Raw genomic sequence first — 15392 nt, forward strand, 5'->3', positions numbered from 1 at the left:
GAAAGCACCTTATGACACAAGTAGAATGAATCTGGATAAGCCAGTGTACTGGCTTTTGTACTGGTTCAATGCTTTGAAACAAAAAAGTTGAAAAACTTCCCTACAGTTAGGGTCTTCTGTCAAAAGAAATGCCCTCAGCTCTGGCGACGTGAGACCATCTTTGAACATTCAGAGAAGTGAAACTTATAACAACCCATGGGTCAAGCTGGAGTGGCATGTGCCTCAGTAAATACCAAAAGTTAAACCTTTCTTATTTCTCTCTCTCTGTAGCTCTCTCTAGGTGGAAAGACACAGAAATGAAATATTTCCCCACAGGGTGGAATTACTGAGAAAGGACAAACCTCTCCAGAGATGGCAAAATAGTGGAGGGAAGAAAACAGATAAATAACTGATAAAGTCCAGCCACATTTTAAAAAAACTGTTTCCAACATGGTGCTGTTCAAGACTAATTACTCTAGACCTGTAGGAGAATTAGAGAGAACTTCACAATTTTTCACAAATTCTCACATAAAAGTCATGTGGGCATAAGAAAAAGTATAGTAACAGAGTACTTTAATAGAGAAATACACAGAGTTTAAGCTATCTGGTTTTGTATACCAAAAGTACATGCTTATACAGCAGTTCACACTTAAAGGTACCCTGTAATATGCTTTGTAATTGCCACTCTGAGCAGGAAAACATCTTTTCTCCCACACCTAAGCTGTAATTATTTGCTATCTTGCCTCTGGTCTTAAATATCAAATGTTCTTTTGTACTGAGGGTCATTCTAACAAGCCACCCCTCTGTCTGACTTTGTGACTCAGACAAAAGGCTAATATTGGTCTTGCTAGAGGGAGAAAAGCCACTTTCAATAAAGCCCAATTAGGCTTTCTGATTTGTTTGTTCTCATTTAGAGAGGAAGCAGATAATCCAAATAGACAAATGTGTGCAGGAGCCAATATAGACTGTCATGTTTGTTGCCATCTTTTTGTATCAAATGAATCTCAAGTATGAGAAAGTTCATGACTATTTGGTCCTAAAGAGAACTGCCTCACTCAACCCCTATAGCTAAAATAACAAAAGCCTTTATAATTTATGTATGAATATGTCTAAAATAAATGTATATATATTAGGTTCATAATTTTGGGACTGTGAAGGTTCTGCATAAAGATTTAATTAGAGATTGAATTATCTACAAAAAATCTCAAATTTAAGTTTACCAGTTAAATAAATAAATAAATAAATAAATTAACTTCAAGCATTTAGCAAACTTACCATTGTCTTCAACATAGAAAATAAAGGTGTCACTGGTGGCATTGTTCTTATTTTTCAGCACATAGTAGATATTCAGGTCATCAATGTCCACTGAGAAAACAAAAATAAGTCTTAAAAGGTTGATTACATTACAGAATAAACCCAATATATACATACATAAAGATCCACAAGCAGCACCAAAATGTTTAATGTACTTTACTATTAATGAGAAGTCAAGTGTACACTAAGTCATTTCGGATTTAATATTTCTGCCTATTATCATACAAAGATAATGAAATAGTAAAGGGAGGTAGTCATTTTCACACAGTTAAACTGGAAAGACATTTAAATTGATCCTTCTTTGAACCGGTAATGTATACTTCTCTAATGACAGACAAGCCCAAGAATTGTAAAGATAGGATTCCAGTACCCATTTCTTTGACATCTGTTTCACTCCATCTCTCAAATTAACTGCATAAGTATTACGAATATACTGGAGGGGGTCGATACCTGGGAATGCATACAACCGACATCTCCATTTCCCCTCCCATGCCATGCCCCATGGCCTGCATTATTGATAACACAGGAAGAAGCTTCATAAAATCGTAAAGATGTGATTTCTTATGCACACAGCCAACTTCAACTCATATTGTAAGTAATGTGTATACTCTCATTGGTGTGGCCTCTCATCATCAAATATTTATTTCTATGCCTCTAAGGCTGTGACAGTGCCATGTTAGGCCAAGAGTACAGGGCTCTTTAAATTTAAAATTTAAATTTCCCACAAGTCATGCTCCCATGTTAGTGTCACGCTCTCACACTGTCACACTCGTGCATATAGAAATGTGTTTATTTTTCAGTTGAATAATGTTTCAATCTGATTCTGTAATCTGAACTTTAGCACATTCACATTCAGCGGATTTACACTACGGGTCAAAAGTCATTAGTGGCATTCATTTTCAATTTATTACAAATTATATTATCAGCAACAACTTGAAAAGTGAAAAGTAGAATCTTAGAAATATTGACATGAATTTCATAAGTTGTTAGTATTTGGCATGTCCCCTTTTTGCTTTAATGACTGTGTGTACTCAAGCTGGCATGGACTCCACAAGTTTGTGTAAGACCCGATGATCCATATTAGATCAAATCAATTGCCTTGTTGGTTAAAAACATGCTTCAATGTAAGGGAAAAGGCTCACATAAAATCTGACCTTTAGTACAAAGGAGTTAACATGGTTAGTATCACAAATTTCCTTCAATTTAAAGAACCTAGAAATTGTGCAACATCTTGAATACTGAATATTCTTACTTATTTTGTTTTAGAATTTTCAAAAAAATACATTCTGATAATGGTTTGTGGTTGAAATTTATTTCTAAGACAAATGTAAATAGCTAAATTAACACATGTATAAATGTATTTCTCTGTCAAAATTTAATAATGTATTTTTAATAAGTAGTTTGTACTTAAAACATGTAGCTTTGATTTAGAAGGTTGGTGACGCTTCCCCACAAAGCTTGTTGAGAAGATGTGCAAAAGCTTCAGCAGTGAAACGGTTAACAATGTAAAGTGCATGTGTGTTTGTATTAATGTTATGAAATTGTCATTTTCTGTAAGAACTTAATGTGAAATTCCTTACTGAGCCTAACAATAATAATAAATCGAGATGATAATAAAAGGTTCCTTGAGGGGCAACATATTGCAATCATTTAAGTATTTATAATTCCTTTTTGTCCATTTATTTGATGGATAATCTAAAAAGAAAAAACATTACTATTCCTTGTCAAAGCTCTAAACTCCATGTTCTAAGGGAATGTATGCTTAATTAATTATTAACATAAGTAGATGCTCCAAATGACTCATCAAGTACTTAAGCCTAGGGCTAACACTCAGACACTTCAGTGTGGTTAATGGTTAAAGGTTAATGTTCCATTTTCATTAAGTCATTGGCCTTTGTGTGTTTGCACTAAACTTGCATAAGATCATCAATTATATAAAATGAGATTTTCTAAATGCTGAATTTATATAATGTACACATATACAAGTATTGTAGTAAAAATTAATTGGCTAAATGTATTATGTCTAGAGAACAGTAGGTGAATTTTAAATATGTTTTCTCAAGAGTTCTCAAGAAAACATTTAGACTTTCACTTATAGTTCAGAGAAATCCTTTTGGGATGTTGTGGTATACTGTTAAAATGTTCATTTCTTGTGCTTTTGCATTTAAATTGACTACTGTATGTATGGAAACATACAGCCAAATTGGAATGGTTTCTCTATTCTTTGCCGTAAAATGGCATTTTAGGGTCACTGTTAAAAATATAAAAATTCAAGATTTCGAGAATAAAGTTAGTGAAGTATTTACGTATATGAAGTACTGAAATCATTAAAAATCGCAGGCAGTGGTTGCCTTTAATGCTATTGATGATTACATCTGCATTTATAAAGGTTGCGTAGTTTTAAAAGAGAAAATGAGAGTGACAACCAAATTACTTCTCCTGGTGGAGTGAACCTCCAGAGTGCAATCAAGCCCCAGTACGTTGTCCCGTGAAACTACGTACCCTCTTTGAAAGGCACACAGATGTAACCATAGATAGCCTTGAAGGCAACCACTGCCTGTGATTTTTTGTTCAAATGAAGAGACAATTTCCTCTGTTCATGTGTTTCTTATTTCTAAATAAACGCATTTTCTTTCACAGTTGTTTCAAAGTTCTAATGCTAATAATACGCTGGTGCTGATGTGCCGGACGATTTTTCTTTAAAGCATTTCTTTATTTGTAAAACCAATCCAAAAAAATATTACAACTTCACCAAATCCTTAATGAAACACAGAAACATTGCTCTGATATGTAGACACCTGACCATAACACTCATATGTACTTTTTGAACATTCCATTCCATATTTAGTTCCCATTTTCCTGTTATAATAACCGCCACTCTTCTGGGAAGGCTTTCCACAAGATTTTAGAGCATGGCTGTGGGGATGTGAACATTTGGCCATAAAAGCATTAGTGTGGTTAGGCACTGCGCGAGGAGGCCAATCCATACCAATTCATCCCAAAGGTGTTCAGTGGGGTTGAGTTCAGGACTTTTTGCAAGCCACTCGAGTTCTTCCACTCCAACCTTGGCAAACCATGTCTTTATGGACCTCGCTTCGTGCACAGAGGAATTGACATGTTTGGGCCCCTTATTTCCAGTAAGGGGAAACCATAATTCTACAGCACACAAAGAAATTCTATACAATTATGTGAAGTTTTTGGCAACATTTTGGGGAAGGCTCACATATGGGTGTGATGATCAGGTGTCCACATACTTTTAGACATAGTGCATTATGACTATATTCTGAAAATATTTTGGTTTTCTCAGAATATCAGATATTATAACTTCTTTTCTCAATATAATATGACATTTTTACATATTAAGACTTTATTCTCATGATATCATAATTCACTCGTGAAATCTTGAAAATTATTCTTTTAAACATTCATAGTGTTGTTTATATAAATAGTTGTAGAATCCCTGATTAGAGCTCTCTGCAAGCCTTGTGATATATACATTGTTTTTGCAATAAATATTACAGAAGGCAAACCTGGGTCTTGTGTTTGTCCACACATCAAATATAACCAAGGTTTACATAAGGCATTGTGTCTTTTGTAAACTAATTTCACAAAAATGGTGAAACAAATAAATGCATGCAATAATATATTGTAAATGTCACTTTACCTTGAGTAAATCTATTGATGGAATCATTCCCCTTCTGAAGGTTGATCAAGTAGCCATGCTCTGGTTGTGTGGTGATGTGAAAAACCAGAGTCTCTGGGCTGCTGTCTCTATCTTCTGCCTTTAGCACTTTGCTGGTTATAGGATAACCTAGGTGTGTCGTTGGCAAGACCTTCAATGTTTGAACACCTTTGTTCACCACAATTTGTGGTACGCCATTGTTTATCAATGAAATAGTGATTTTCATGACTTGAGGCCTGCGAGTTTCAAACACGGTGTCAGGAAATACATAGAAATCAGTGTGTGTTCCATCAGTGACAGTAAAAGAGAAGCTATCCTGATATGACTCTGTGCTATCATGTTTGTAACTGATTAGGTTTTCATTCAGATCTTGCTTTGTGAAGGAGGTAATTGAACGGCTGTTGTTAAAGAGCAGTTTGCCGTGGATAGGCAACTGAGTAACAGTGAACTTCAGGAATTCCTCTGCTGTATCCTGATCCTCTACAGTCAACTCAAATGGTGTGATAAGTTTAGAATGACCTTCTGATACCAGGAGCTCATGTACCGTCAGGACAGGTTTTTTGTTGTCAACGTCAACTATTGATACACGGAAAGTGCGAAAAACAGGGTTATATCCATCAGTGACTTCAAACTCAAAACTGTCCATCTTGATTTCATCATCTGAAGTGTGGATGTAGTAGATTTTACTTCCAGCCAACTGAAGTTGAGTGAAGGACACTATGGGCATTCCGGGAGTGTCAGTGCTTTCCAGATGTCCCCTCACAGGGGCTCTGGTGATAGTGAAGACCAGGTTTTCATCTGGGCTGTTGAGATCACTGGTACTGAGTAGGTCAGTGGTAAGCATCACACTTCCTCCTTCTTTTAGAGATACTCCTTTGCTAACAACTTCAGGAAACACCCTGTCAATGTTGCTCACAGTGATGTAGAAAAATCTGTCAATTAGTGGATTACTACCATCTGTTACATCAAACTTTATAAGGTCACGAACACCTTCCTGCCCATTGTGTGTATAGAAAACATGACCCTGGTCCAGTTCCATCTGTGTGAAGTTCATCCCAACTGTGATGTTCTCAAAAGGCCCATGGTCTGTTTTCCTCTTTAGAATTCCCTGACCTGGACCATACTGAATTATAAATGTAAGTGTGCTATCTTCTGAGTCTAAATCAGTTGCCTTCAGAATCTTATTATTCATTTCTTTTGTCTCCCCAACTTCAATTTCCAAACCATCATTAATAGCCAATCTTGGAGTCTCATCATCAACAGCAATAATCATAATCATAACAGTACCTTCTACATTATGTTTTCCATCTGTGAGAATAACATTAAATTTGTCTTCTGTGGTCTCAGAATCATCATGCTCATAAATAATGCTAGAAGCGTCTTTGATTTGCTCCAAAGTAAAGTTAGTAACTGGGAAAGAGCCAGTGATCAGCTGGTCAAGAATAAAACCATGCTTGGGTGGTTTTGAAATGATAAAAGTCAAATCTTCAACAGGAATATCAGCATCAACTCCATTCAGGATGGGGGCGTCAATGATAACGTTCATGCCCTCCATCACCACAAACTCTCTAATAAATATTTCTGGCTTCTCATCATTGGTTGGGATAATTACAATTGGGAAAAAATGTCTCTCTGAGAAGCTAACACCATCGGAGCACCTGAATGTGAATCTGTCCTCTACTGGTTCAACTCCTTTATGTATGCTTTGGGCATAGCGGATATGGCCATCATGGACATCTCTAATACTGAAAGCACTAATAGCTGTGCCAGACATAGATTTCTCAGAACCTGGTGCTGGAGAGATGTTCTCCATATAACCTGAACTTGGCTGGACAATGATAGTACACAAGATATCTTCAATTAGTGTGTCTGCATCCTCAACAATTATTTGATGTTCTCCAATTATGTTTCTGTCTCCCTCAGTGACATTAAATGTAGGAACCACTGTTACCACTGGGGCCTGGTTATCCACTGGGAGAATAGTAACATGAACAGATACTCCAGTGATTTTATTTCCTCCGACAGTCCACTCATCAGACATGTCAGTGAGGGTTAAGTTAAAATGATCATGTTTTGAGGAAAGCCCAATCTCACCACTTGTATGCTTATATGTCACCAAACCGTTGATTATATCAGCTTGGGTGAACATGTTGGAAGGTATTCCATTCACCAGAATCTCCCCATATGCTGGGGCATCCTCAACAACAAAGGTCAACCTGAGGTCATCTGTGTCTTCATCCTTCCCCTGGATTACACTGACTGTGATTTCAGTAGCACCATTTTCCAGCACAGACAGGTGAGATCCAAGAGTACCCGCTGGGAGAGTCAGAGTTGGCATTTCATCATCAATTGGTGTCACTGCTATTCTTACTGCAATTGGTACAATATGGACACCATCACTGACATCCAGTTTAAAAGCATCACTGGTTGTCTCATCCCCATTGTGGACATAAGAAATTCTGCCCTCTGAGATATCTGCTAGGCTAAAAGCATTCCCTTTAATAAAATCAGCAAAGTTAAGCTGGACCTGACCATGTTGTGGACTCTGACTTAAAGTAAAGGAAATCTGTTTACTATCTGTATCAAGGTCAGTAGTATCAAGCTCAGCATTTGTAAGTATATGCATGCCTCGCTCAAAGACTGTGAAACCTGTGTTAGTTATCTCTGGGGGCTTGTTATTAACAGGTTGCACCAGTATGGTGAAAATTCCTATTACACTGTTTCCAGCAGTGTCTTCAATTATGAAACTGAACTGTGCAACATGGGCTGTGATGCCGAGCTCTATGTCTGGTGGGCTGTAGGAAATCTTATGATGGTTCACTTGTGCTTGAGTGAACTCTCTTACCTCAGTGTCAGGGTGCTCTGTTAAAACTACTGAACCAAATCTGACTGGATGGCTTTCATCTGTGTCAGTTGGTGGCTGGGTTATTGTGTATTTCAGATCTCTGTCATCAGAATCCAAATCAGTGTAACGAAGGACATTCTTGTGGAAAGTAGTCATTTGATACTCATGGACTGTCATCTGTAAAGACGTGCCTGGAAAAAGTACAGGCGGAACATCATCAATAGGGAGAATCCTAATGGAGAATGTGTTCTCATCTGATTGGTTTGGAGGATCAGCATCATCTTGGGCTTTAAAGATAAACTGATCAGTGACTGTCTCAGTGATGTGGGGCCCTGTGTGTCTATAGAAAAGCTTCCCATCTGTAATGTCTTTCTGTAGCCACTCCGTCACAGCTTTCTCATATAACCCATCTTCTGTATTGAATTTCCATGAGGATGGATCCTCTGGTGCCTCAGACTGCCTTAGTAGCACTTCACCAATAGTTGAGAGTGGAGGTTCAATGGTGAACTTGATGGTGGAATCCTCAGAGTCAATATCTGCAGCACTAAGCATTAGGGGTGAAATGGGAATCATTTGGTTTTTAAATACCACCAATCCCGTGTTGGCATTTATAATGGGGGGTTCATCATCAGTTGGAACAATTGTAATTGGAAACAAAAACTCCACTTCATTCTTGCCATCTGTCATTCTGAAAATGATATTATCACTGTATGTGTCACTGCCATCATGCTGATATACAACAATACCGACTTGCAGATCAGCTGGTGTGAAATAATTCATGCTGGAGCCAAGAATGGTGAGATCACCATGACGGAGACCATTCACAACAGTTAACCTTACACTGTCCAGATTGTCTTCATCACTGATCTCTAAATTGTTCTGAGTGAACAGAGGCCTGGACTGACCCTCATATAGAAGCTGCCCTGTGTTTTTAGTCACCACTGGTGCTAGTGTGTTCATGGGCTTTATAACAATCATAAAAGCAAAAGGTTCTGAAACTCCACCATCTGGGTCCAAAACTTCAAACTCAATTTGAAAGATTCTCTCCGTGTCCGAGTCCATAGATGGGGGCTTGTATGCTATCTTCAGATCCTTTATATCTCGCTGATAAAATGATGTTATTGGTAAATTTCTATCATCAGTACTCACAATATAACCTTCCTCAAAAGAGAAGGGGGTGGTGATGTTGAAAATAAGATCATCAGGATCAGATTCAGTGTCCTCTGCAGCTAACATGTCAGGAGTTAAAGCGGTCATGACAAACTGATCAATTTCCATCATCATCATGGCCACAAAGCTGGGTTTAGGAGGGTTGTTTTGCAGTCCTTCTCTTATATGTATCATGATATGAAAGAACTCTTGCTTCAGTAAATTATTTTCTTTGTTTCTCAGCTCCACGACCATTGGAATATAATCTCTGTTTGGGGACTTGTGAACAGAAGTATGCTTGTAGCGGATATCTGCTCTGAGAAAAGCATCACAGTCCATCATTTTCTCTAAATTACTCTTATCAGTGACTTCACAATATCTAGGCAGTGCACTGCTAGCAGCCAATGATGTGACCTCACATTGCTCAGAGTTTCTATCATATGCAAATTCCAGTATTCTTCTGTCAATTGAATTGCTAATGCCATGGAGTTTATCTACAGATAGAGGCATATTTTTAGTAACTATCTCCAACTGTGTGAAAAGGACCTCTATCTCCAGCATGAACGGTATGATGATGGTTTCAGTTTGAGTATCGTACCTGAGTTGCAGTCTCACTCTATCCTCGGCGGGGCTCCTGGAGCCCAAATGCGAGTATTTCACATCGTTAGGTCCGAATTCACACGGGAACTTTTTGGGAGAAAGATGCCCCGGTCTTTGGGACAGCGGATCATTATCCAACACTATTAAGCTGCACCTGTCTCCAGGCTGCACTTCAATCACCAAATCGTTGATCGGATCAATGAAAACCGACCTGCCGAAGGGCACGCGTATCCTGTTGTTCGCTACAAGTATCGAGTCCTCTGAGAGCTCTGCTCTGTGCGCGTACGACAGTCCGTGACCGCTAGCCTGGCGTCCATAACTACCTGCTACTGGAGACAAGAGAATAAGCCACAGACAGAGTTCCATCATGTTTCAGCCTGTGACCAGTCACAGGAGATGCGCCTAGTTGATTCAAAACGACCTCACACGTAAACGAATGACTCCTCTCATAAAATGCACGTCTGGAAAGACCTCGGGTCAGCAAAAGTTTGTAAAACCCCGAGCGCGCGCCTCGAGAAGCATTCGAGACATTCTCACGCCGCTGGCGCGCGCACTGTGTTTTAACTTGGTCCGACGGGCGGCATGAGAAGCGTGAGTATGCGCGACACGCCCACTGACCTATTCTATTGGACAAGCCTGTCTGACTGTGAAGCGGGAACAGAGAGGACACGCCCACCGGCTTGTATTTGACCTGTTCGTCTAGAACACAGATTCCCATAACCATCACAGGTTGCCATCACGCTTGTGTGTGTGTGTGTGTGTGTGTGTGTGTGTGTTGTAGTAGTAGTAGTAGTAGTCTTCCTTTACAAACGCACATTTGAGAATTATAAATATTGATAGCATATATTATTGTTCAGCTTTCAGACCATTACTTTTCCCGTTCTGCAAGCATTTCTAAACTTTTTATCCAAACCAAGATATAAATTTAACAATTAATGAAATAATAAAACGGTGAAAACACTAAGGCATTTGAACTCAAACGAATTTATTCATCATTATCATTCTTGTGTGTTTTCTGGCTCCACCTGCTGGTACTCCAGTGAGCCAGGGGTTCTCAAACTTTGTTGCAGCTTATACTGTACTTTAAAATAAACTCCACCGACCCCCTTCACTGGTACAGATATGTTTTATGAATATAATCAAATTAATCAGATATTAGGCTCATTATATAATATATACTACAATAATATGTCTAATTATCAGAGCCATAGAGCTTCTTCCACTGAGAGAACATATTAGGTATAAGTTGATATTATTTAGTCCTACTGGTTTTCGGGTTATTAAGACTTTTAAAACCAGCTAATAATGATAAGTACTCAATAATAAATATAATAATTTTGATAATGGTGAGTTGTGGTGTTCACCACTGTAACAAAAAAAAAAAAAAAAAAAACCAACTAAAAAAATTTACAGACTTCCTGCCTGTGCTTCATGGGCTCCTCAGCAATCAAGGAAATCACAAGACTGTGCTGGACTCCACACATGACAGTCAGACAACTGTTGCTCAACACATGAATCTGGCTAGCAGTCAATTAGTCTAAAACTCAGGGCTTTGACTTACGGCATGATCACATGCCTGTGCTTTCCTTGTAGTTAGGACCAGTGTTTGATATTCACTCTGTTATTCCAGGGTGACCTCACCAGCTGTCAGGTTTTGTGGAAGGACGTTGTTCTTTGTCCTTCCATTTTCAGCTACCTCATTAGAGAATGAGAGACCACAGCCAGCACCGTGTCACCTCTGTGTGCTGGGAACTTTCCTACAAAGCTCAAATCATCCCCCAAACCTCATTAAAAAAGCATCTGGTGGCTCAGACAAACAGGGGGAAGAAAATACTTTCAGTAAATATTTCAAAATATAAAATGCAAATAAATATCTATAGCTTAGATGCATCTCGATTATTAACAATATAATCAATATGTATTTAAAAAAAACATTCAGATGGTTGGGGATTCTCCTGATGGCAGACCAGTGTGTATGTTAAAATTTAATTTTTAAATGTATTTATTAACACATTTATATGTTCTTACTCTCAATTACCTTAACATGATCTCTGGAGTGTATATAGGTTTTTTTTTTTCATGGTCATGTTTTTTTGTTTGGTTTGTTTAACAAAACATAAATGCAATAAATACTATTTACTCATACTATGATAGTATATGAAGGTTTGGATGATATATTTGGAAAAGAAGATTGTCACGACTTGTTATAAGCAGCCTCTGTGCTCTGTATGAAGTGAGGCAGACTGGCTTATAATAGATTTGGAGAATGCATCTTAAACACATCCAGGTTGATTTAAGCTTTTATCCAATAAATCAGGGGTGAGTGGGTTTAGTGAGGAAATGGCACAGTGGGTCTGTGTGGGTTTAGGTGAGTGTGTGAATTTCTGCAATGGACCATCCAGCATGATTTCCCACTTCACATCCAGTGTTCCCTGGAGCGGTTCTGGAGTCTGGACTAGGATTCGTTTACTGAAGATCAGCGAATGAAGTATGTTATGTTTTTGAATGGCTCATTTTGACCGAAACAGAAGATAAGGAACATAACAAATATGTAATAATAATGTTTATTCAAGCATGTACATATGGAAGTTTGGCTGATCTAGTTTGGAAAGGAGACTGTCAGAGCTCGTTATAAGTATAACGAGGTAGTGGTACATAAGAAAGTGAGGTAAACTGGCTATAAGAAATTTGACACATAAATTCATACACATCCAAGTCTATTCAGACTTTAAAAAAGGTTAGTGAGTGGTGAGTGGGTTTAGTAGGGACATAATGCACACTAAGTGTTATGCCTGAATAGTAATGGCACCAGTGGCATACTGACAAACTACAGACAGGTGGCAATTGGAAGGAAAATTCATAAAGTGTCTTAGTAAGCAGCCTCCAGAAAGTGGTTCACAGTGCTTTAGCATAGATTCTTCAAGATTCTGGAACTGTACTGGAAGGAACACTATTCTTCCAAATGATGTTTCATCAGTTGTGGTGTTTTATTGACAGTGGTGAATATCTCTGTCTAACACATTGGTCCAAAATCCCCCATAGGTGTTCAGGTGGGTTGAGATCTGGTGACCATTCAGTGAGCCCTTGTGCCCTGTGGATGGGGGTATTGTTATCTGAGAATAAACCACACCTATCAGGATAGGAATGGGCCATCATAGGATAAAGGTGATCAGTCATACTGAATTATTAATTTACATAATTGATTTCCCCTTAACAGCAACTGGACCCAAACCATGGCAGCAAAATAGAGCCACTAGTTACTAAATACAAGGTGAAAGAGCAAAATCTCTCAGTTGCTCTGCTGTAATCTCATAGATCTTCCCAGAGGCCATTAGATGCAAGCTAACCCACTTGCTCTAGATAGTTTCCTAGAATGCAGAGTAGAGAACAAAACTATCAGCGCTGGTAATTTTCAGTGTATATGTTTTTTAATTATCTGTGTGCCCCATGTATTTTTTGTAATCTGTGTATTTTCTACACAGGAAATATGTATGTTCTCCAGTCTCAAAAAACATGAGATATGAGTTGGGTAGTGTTACAACACTAGCCAAAAAAAGTGCAATAAATTTAGAACCCCAAATGGCAGACGCCACAGATGATTCACTCTTGCCTGATATAACTGAGTTTGGTACACATAAATGCAATAGAGCACACCTCCAGTTAATCACTAGCCAACTATCATGAGTTGTCAAGCCAATTTGAGAACAAACAAATGGATTCATCAATTTAAAAAAAGCTAAAACTCCATCAGTCCTAAATGATTTTCCCTGTATAGTTGAACGTTGGACTCTTTTACTTTCTCATTCCCATTTGGTTTGTTTCTCTCTGCTGAGATCCTGCAGCTCATGTCACCCACCATGCAGCCTTGTGTCTTTTGTGCCTAAAGCTGGGGTGAGGTGACATTTAATGTTTCTAAGTTGGTGTATAACATAGAGTATACTTACAAATTTCCCACTGATTCTGACCTGACATGTCTGATACAGTGCTGACAATGACTTACTATCAGGGTGACCCAGAGTACCTGGCTAGATCATATTATTAAGTGTTTTTGTCTGAATAATCAGGTTTATTGTTTAATTTCTAATGAAACAAAATCATATACACTGTAGCTTTAAAGGTATAAAACAAAAAGTTTATGGCACAGCACAAGTGACGCTGAGAAAAGTGTCTTGAAAAATATGGTTAATTATTAATTTTGACAGTAAAACTAGAGGATGTATTTTTTGTCATCAGTCTTTTTGATGACTTCACTGCTTTTTTATTGCAATCCATTCTTTTTTCAATAATGTAACTGAGCTACTATATGGGGATGTCACGTAATGGAGGTTAGGATGGCTATAAGTGCAGATAAGAGCTTTTATTAAAGAGCAGCAGGCAGACAAATCCAAATCATGAGACAATAGCATGGTCAAAAAACAGGCAATGGGTCAGGTGATTGGCAAACAGGCACAAACTAGGCAAAACAGGAATCAAGAAACGTGGACAAGTACAGGATCAAAACTAGGACACAAAACCCAATGAACACCAGCTTGGTATACAGAAAAACACACATAAGTCTTTGCAGAGTCTAAGTGTTTGAACAGACTCTTTTATGTGTGATGTGATTGTGTGTGAGATTGGATGCAGGTGTGCAAAATAAAGGTGAGTGTTCTGGGAATTGCGGTCCATGGCGGCCATGTTTGTAGGCCGCAGTGCAGTATGGGAAATGTAGTCACTGCTTTGCTGTGATGTGACATGGGATAGGTACCCTGAAGTCAGGTTCAACTAAAAAAACAAACAGTGCAGTCCTTTGTTCTAAGCTATGGCATTATGCTCTTTATAATTACAACACTTGTTACTACACTGTAAAACTGTATGGTTTCAGAACAAATTAAATAGTCTTGTAAGGAACATTTTTGTATTATTATTATTATTATTATTTATGTACATAACTTTAGTTTCCATTCCATTTAAAAGCTAGACTATTTGCAGAGTCTACATTATTAGTATCCTCTACTACACATTTGCAGAGCTAAATTTTCTTGCAAAGACTACAAATTTATATAGCCAATAAGGATTGATATTACAAACTCCATCCATCCATCCATCCATCTTGGAGCCTATCCCAGGGAGCATCGGGCACAAGGCAGGGTACAGGCAGGGTGCCAGTCCATCACAGGGAACAATCACATACCACTCACACACCCATTCATACACTACGGACACTTTAGAGACGCCAATCAGCCTACCATGCATGACTTTGGACTGGGGGAGGAAACCGGAGTACCCGAAGGAAACCCCTGCAGCGTGGGGAGAGCATGCAAACTCCGCACACACGTGGCCCCGGCGGGACTCGAACCCCGGACGTGTGAGGCAAACATGCTAACCACTAAGCCACCGTGCGCCCTGATATTACAAGTTCTTCTTACTTAATCTCATATAAACACATGGAACAGCTTTCTTATCTTGTTCATAATGCAAGGGGACTTTCTAGCAAGTCCATTCATTCTTCACTAATTGCCTTTTCTGGTTAGGATAAAGACCAAATAAAGACCTTCAGAGTGCACGAGTCCGGTCATATTTTGTCTAATCATATTTCCCCTTAATTTAACAGCATATTTTTCTGAGAAGCCTTACCAAAATATTACCAGATAAAAGCACATATATAAAGCATTTTAGCGAAAGTGAGCTGTGCTTTTCTCACCTTAAAAGGTGTTAAAACAGAGCATAGCACATTTCAGAGCCCATCATTGAGTTTTCAAATGCATTAGGTCACTGATGGCCAAGTGATATTTCTACTATTCTATCATGTGTAAGAAAAAAGATTAAGAAATATTCACAGTC

General features: G+C 38.4%; 1 protein-coding gene across 1 annotated transcript in view; it reads right to left on the bottom strand.

The window, feature by feature from the left end:
• Positions 1 to 10143, bottom strand: part of frem2a (FRAS1 related extracellular matrix 2a) — an 88941-nt gene extending 78798 nt beyond the window's left edge. Inside the window, exons 1-2 of the mRNA XM_053644656.1 lie at positions 4958 to 10143; positions 1255 to 1344 (exon numbers count right to left, since the gene is read on the bottom strand). Of these exons, the coding sequence (XP_053500631.1) occupies positions 1255 to 1344; positions 4958 to 9938 (5071 nt within the window). The 5' untranslated portion in view covers positions 9939 to 10143. The remainder of the gene's footprint in view (positions 1 to 1254; positions 1345 to 4957) is intronic.
• Between the last annotated feature and the right edge of the window lie 5249 nt (positions 10144 to 15392).

The sequence above is a fragment of the Ictalurus furcatus genome, chromosome 16 (assembly GCF_023375685.1).
Source record: "Ictalurus furcatus strain D&B chromosome 16, Billie_1.0, whole genome shotgun sequence".
NCBI classification, from domain to species: Eukaryota; Metazoa; Chordata; class Actinopteri; order Siluriformes; family Ictaluridae; genus Ictalurus; species Ictalurus furcatus.